Here is a 5,846-nt window from a genome sequence, read left to right on the forward strand (position 1 = left end):
ACTGCCCTCCATATGTTGTTTGAGGCTGCTTTCTGTAGCGGATGTTTCTCATTCAGACGTTCTGACTGGCATCATTGTCCTCCTGAAGCCAGTATTGATGTTTACGAGTGGATTAGCTGAGGGATGTTTAGATGCAATTGAGAAGAGAGTCTTTGGAAGATGTACATTTTTCCTCGACATTTTCGGACTTCATAAGATAAGGATAAGTCTGCATAGTTCTATCGCAATGAGTCATCACTGTATAAACCGCAACAAACAAGACAACTGAATTTCAAAATATGACATAAGATATATTAAAGTGTAACATTTTTCGATCAATTGAAAGAAAGAAGTGAATATAATCACGTGATTTAGACATTGAGGTATCCACTGCTACACCGTCTTGATAAAGTGCCCTTTTTAGTTTCCATTTTTGCAGATACGTAAATACTTACCTTTAGCTTTAATAGATGATCGCAATTATAGCTGTTGATCATAACGGAATGGAAATATTTGCATTGAGGACTTGGTCAAATATAAAATACAGAGACATGTGTTTTTCAGTAACTTTTGTAGCGTCGACCTTACATTTTTTAAACATGTTTGGAATAGGTTATATTAGGTATTAATTGTAATTAAAATTAAAATGAGATTATCAATTAAGTTTAGTCAAATAGTTGGGGAGAAATAGCTTTTATCTCAATACTGCAGAATTTATCTCTTGAAATAATTTTATTGTCAATTTTTCAATATGTTGTCAAGATTGTAGTCAAACAGTCTAACATTCTAAATACAAGTAATAAAAGTAAAACAATGAAACGAAATGATCTATGCGTTTACTGTTTAATGTTTAAGAAATGGAAGACACCGACTTCACGTTCAATTTCAATGTTCAATTACACAGATTTCAGTTACCGAACTGACCCAATACGAAACAGAACGAAGTAACCGCCGCATTTGCCAAATGTTCTATGGATTTTATACCCATTTCATTGTACTTACCGAACATACGCAGGAAAGGCCATTTTATGTTAGGCATTCAGATGCTCAAATAATCAGAAGTCAGTTTGGAAAACCCAGGTTGTATTAACGTTGTACGTCTTGTTTTGCATCATGAATTGCTTAGTTTACACATCTTATAAGTTTTGCATTGATCAAGCGGATCACACAAATTTGAACAACAGTTTCACCTCTTGTAAAAGATAACTTGTATTGTATTAATACTTGGACTTTATTCTAACATCAATTTTACCATATTCTTGTTTATGAATACTTTAATCGTACTGAAGATGTTTTGTTCTATATTGCTGACAATATGTCTAACATTTCTAAATCAAGCTATACGTTTTAAAAGTAATGGTATGGAATACGTTATATGTGAATGGTTGCATTGTAGAAAATGAAAGACTTTTTGGCCACAACTTTAAAGTTCACATACACAGATTTCAATAAAAAACTGAAGTCAGCAGCTGGCAGGCATGACGTAACCACCATCAAATTTGAATAATTTACGTTTTCCCATCATCAGAATGTTTAGGGTTTAAGCACATATGCATGTACGCTTGACACGTCAATACTGAATTAATCTCTACTTTCACGTGCATCCATTTATGAATGTCTACTTCACATGCATATATACATACATACATACATACATACATACATACATACATACATACATGCATGCATACACACGCACACACGCACACACACACATACATACATACATACATACATACATACATACATACATACATACATACATACATACATACATACATACATACATGCATACATACATACATACATGCATATTATGCTTGTTCAGTAAATTAGGGAAATGGACCCATTTCATTTTGATCTTATAAATTATCTCCATGTGTTCTAAGTGAGAGAGTACATGATAATCCATTTAAATCGTTAGAGTCGAATGTAAATAATTCCAATTCCTTTATTTTCCTCTCTTAATCTATGTTGCGTTTATATCGCGTTTGAAATGAGAACACTCCTACAGTCATCATTGCTTTTACTGCTACTCTTTCCAAAGAGATTACACACGTTTCTGAATAGACGGTGATTTTTGACAACGTCAAGGTATATGAGGGAAACTGCTATGATTTTTCTGCTGGAAGATTCCGTCTGATATTGTTTGTGAGCGTGTCTGTGGGTATTTGGACGTATTAACCAATACAGATTTTTTGATCGGATAATTAACTGCTGCACATTGGTCGAACTGGGGGAGACAGTAGTGGAGTGGGGATTAGTAGTGGAGTGGGGATGGGGTTACCTACGAATTCTCGTTGTTACAAATCCAATGCACTGAAATTGATGAATGATGTAATAATATTATTATTGCACTATATATACTCTGTATTGGTGATAAGTATGTGCAGTAATTGACAGTGAGAGGACCTTAACCTTGTGATAGCGTATGGTCGGATCCATTGCGCGTGTCTACGTAAAAAATTGATAACAAGGCGGACACCAGTTTCGCAAATATTCAACACATAGCACAGCTTTATCTTCTAGGAATGTTATCCGATAAAAAAAATCAGAATATGCGTCTTTAACATATCAGACAAATGTAATCGTCCTAATTTCAAATCAGATAAACACGAAAATATCCAGACGCACGTGTTCAAAATAGTTATATAAATTATTTCGCCTCCAGTATAAATAGTACACTTGACTTAACCCCCACACTACATCTAGCGTTGCCATAAGAAATCTTCACAAGATCTGCAATGATTTCAATACACCTTCTGCTAGTACTGACGACTTGTACCTCCGTTGGAACAGCCTTCCTCGAAAAGGTGGGTGAAGCCGACCTGGACGCAGTTCGTATTCGACTAGAAGAGGAAAAAGCCAAAAGACTTCTTCTGGAGAATGACATTGAGGTTCTGATGGTACAAGTTGAAGAGCTAAAAAGGGGATTTTCTCAAATATCAAAATATATCAATGGTATGGATATCTATTTATCTATCTATCTATCCATCCGTCTATCTATCTATAAATCTATCTATCTATCTATCTATCTGTCTGTCTGTCTGTCTGTCCGTCCGTCCGTCCGCCCATCCATCCATCCATCTATATATCTATCTATATATCTATCTATATATCTATCCATCCATCTATCCATCTGTCTATCTATCTACCTGTCTGTCTGTCTGTCCCTCCGTCCGCCCATCCATCCATCCATCCATCTATATATCTATCTATATATCTATCTATATATCTATCCATCCATCTATCCATCTGTATATCTATCTATCTACCTGTCTGTCTGTCCGTCCGCCCATCCATCCATCCATCCATCCATCCATCTATCTATCTATCTATCTATCTATCTATCTATCTATCTATCTGTGTATCCATCCATCCTTCCATCTATCTATCTATCTATAATATCTTTATATCTATCTATCTATCCATGCATGCATGCATGCATGCATGCATGCATGCATCCATCCATCCATCCATATAACTATCTATCTATTTATCTATCTATCCATTCATCCACCTATCTATCTATCTATCCATCCATCCATTCATTCATCCGTCCGTCCGTCCGTCTGTCCGTCCGTCCATCCATCCATCCATCCTACCATCCATCCATCCATCTATCTATCTATTTATTTATCTATCTGTACAGCTATATATCTATCTATATATCTATCGATCTGTCTATCTATCTATCTATCTATCTGTCTGTCTGTCTGTCTGTCTATCTATCTATCTATCTATCTATCTGTCCATCTATCTATCTGTCTGTCTGTCGTGTTCTTTTTATGATCTTACTCATTTTGTTATGTATATAGTTGTGTCTTTACTGAATTTTCACTTTTCAGCGATTATCATTTCTTGCCTAGTTTGGTAGCGTTTAGGAAGACTTTTATGGGTACTCTCGGGTATGTTATTATGATAATTGTAGATTGGACGAGGAGCCAGTTTTCATTCTCGCGGGTTCAGTTCTTTAGAGATTCCTAAAAATTAAATACATGCCCGCAAATAACGTTCTTTCATATGATAGATGAAAATCGCACTTTCACAACGTTTTTGAATGAGTGGACTGACATATTTGCATGTTAAGAGATAAAGTACGGTAGATGCTGAGCGTTTTTATTTTCAATGTTCAGTTAATGACTAGAAGCCAAATTTACTTTCAGACCTTTTTGTAGACACAATAAAGTGTAGGGGACATTAACAACTCGTTCGTACAACTCACCTTTACTTACATTATCTGTTTCAGCTTCTTCAGGAAATGTGACCTCTCTTACACCCAGCATAGCCTTTACTGCTACACTTTCCAAAGAGACTACACATGTTTCTGAACAGACGGTGATTTTTGACAACGTCAGGGTAAATGAAGGAAACTGCTATGATTCTTCTACTGGACGATTCCGCGCACCTCTCCGTGGACTGTATATGTTCTCTGTAACCATTCTGAAAACTAGTACCACGCATGTTCATTTATTGATAAAAAAGGACAACGTTGAGATAGGACGGGTATTTTCTGGAACTACTACAAACGATTCGGGTTCAGTAACTGTGGTTACTGTGATGGAGAAGGGTCAGGAGGCCTATGTCACAGAGTATCCTGGTCATACTGAGACTATGCATGGTAGCAACTGGGCCACCTTTACTGGTCTACTAAATGCCCGAAATAATTAGATAAAGTATCCTTTTAAGGAAAGAAGCGACAAGTCTGAGGTGAAAAGCTTGAATAAATACATTCTTGTAATCATCCGACTTGTTATGTTTACCTATATTCGTATTTTGGAAAGTTTGCTTAAGTAATATAACCCTTCGATTCTTTTTAAGTGTTCTTTTGAATATAGAGCTAGTATTGCTCTTTTTATGGTACACGCCTTGGTGAAACGCGTTTCATTTTTCTTCATATGGCAATAACCTATATCTAATCACAGACCAGAAACGTTGTTGTTAGTCACCTTTGGGAAGTCTGAGAACTATATTTGTCTACGTAGTCAGGATATCTTGACATTGTGGCCCGCAGAATGTCTTCAAGGTATCACAAACCCTCTTCGTGTCATTCCTGTATGCGAACAACAGTCTCTTGTATGCCTTATTACTAAGTGATACATGGCTGACACACATGCAAGCAACGTTGGTCAGAAAACAGTCTACTTCTCCTGTAATGTACACCTTTAAGGATTTCTTGAATGTTCAAATTAATTGATATCATAAATTTACCATAAGAGTGTTGGAAAGTATTATATACCATTTTGGTACATACATGACTATATAAAACATACCAATTCCTGTATTGAGAAGTAACACTAACAGGAACCGAATTATCAGCGTCATCAGAAAAAATGCGCATGTGCATCTCTGTCTCCACTTAAAATGATGAGGTTTCGTATCGTTGCTTGAACGAGAGCCTTTTGACTACAGCTATTAAACCATGTCTCCCAATCATATTATGTTCATTACATCGCGACACTTATAAACAAAATTCTACCAGAAAACAGTATTGCCAACACCCTACGCACTATGCTTAATGAAGCTAAACAAAGAATATAAAAGTATTTGTTTTGTTCCCATGATATTTTCATTACTTTGTCGGTATTTAGAGATCGTCACTCCTAAATGTTTTTCTACATTCATCTCAGCCCATGAAAAAATACATCTGTGTCTTCTACTAAGATCAGAAATTAATCCGTTAACTGAAACTATATCATTTTCCAAAAGTATTATCATAACTTTTTAAAACTGAGTACTTATAACAATTGCACAATAAAACTTCCATGCTTGCTTTAGGTAATGACTAAAGAATTATGTCGACTGCTACGGTTGGGTAACTAGGTAAATATATAAATCGTCAAGGTATTCGGAGCTCAGTAATAACA

General features: G+C 35.8%; 1 protein-coding gene across 1 annotated transcript; it reads left to right on the forward strand.

Moving 5' to 3' along the window:
* Positions 1-2,654: 2,654 nt before the first annotated feature.
* Positions 2,655-4,721, forward strand: LOC149788007 (cerebellin-1-like). The gene is made up of 2 exons (XM_089975706.1): positions 2,655-2,940; positions 4,229-4,721. The coding sequence occupies exons 1-2, from the start codon at positions 2,724-2,726 to the stop codon at positions 4,648-4,650; spliced, it is 639 nt and encodes a 212-aa protein (XP_089831832.1). The 5' UTR covers positions 2,655-2,723; the 3' UTR covers positions 4,651-4,721.
* The last annotated feature ends 1,125 nt before the right edge of the window (positions 4,722-5,846 follow it).

Source organism: Sinohyriopsis cumingii, chromosome 11 (genome assembly GCF_028554795.1).
Source record: "Sinohyriopsis cumingii isolate HCF-2022 chromosome 11, ASM2855479v2, whole genome shotgun sequence".
In the NCBI taxonomy this organism is placed as follows: domain Eukaryota; kingdom Metazoa; phylum Mollusca; class Bivalvia; order Unionida; family Unionidae; genus Sinohyriopsis; species Sinohyriopsis cumingii.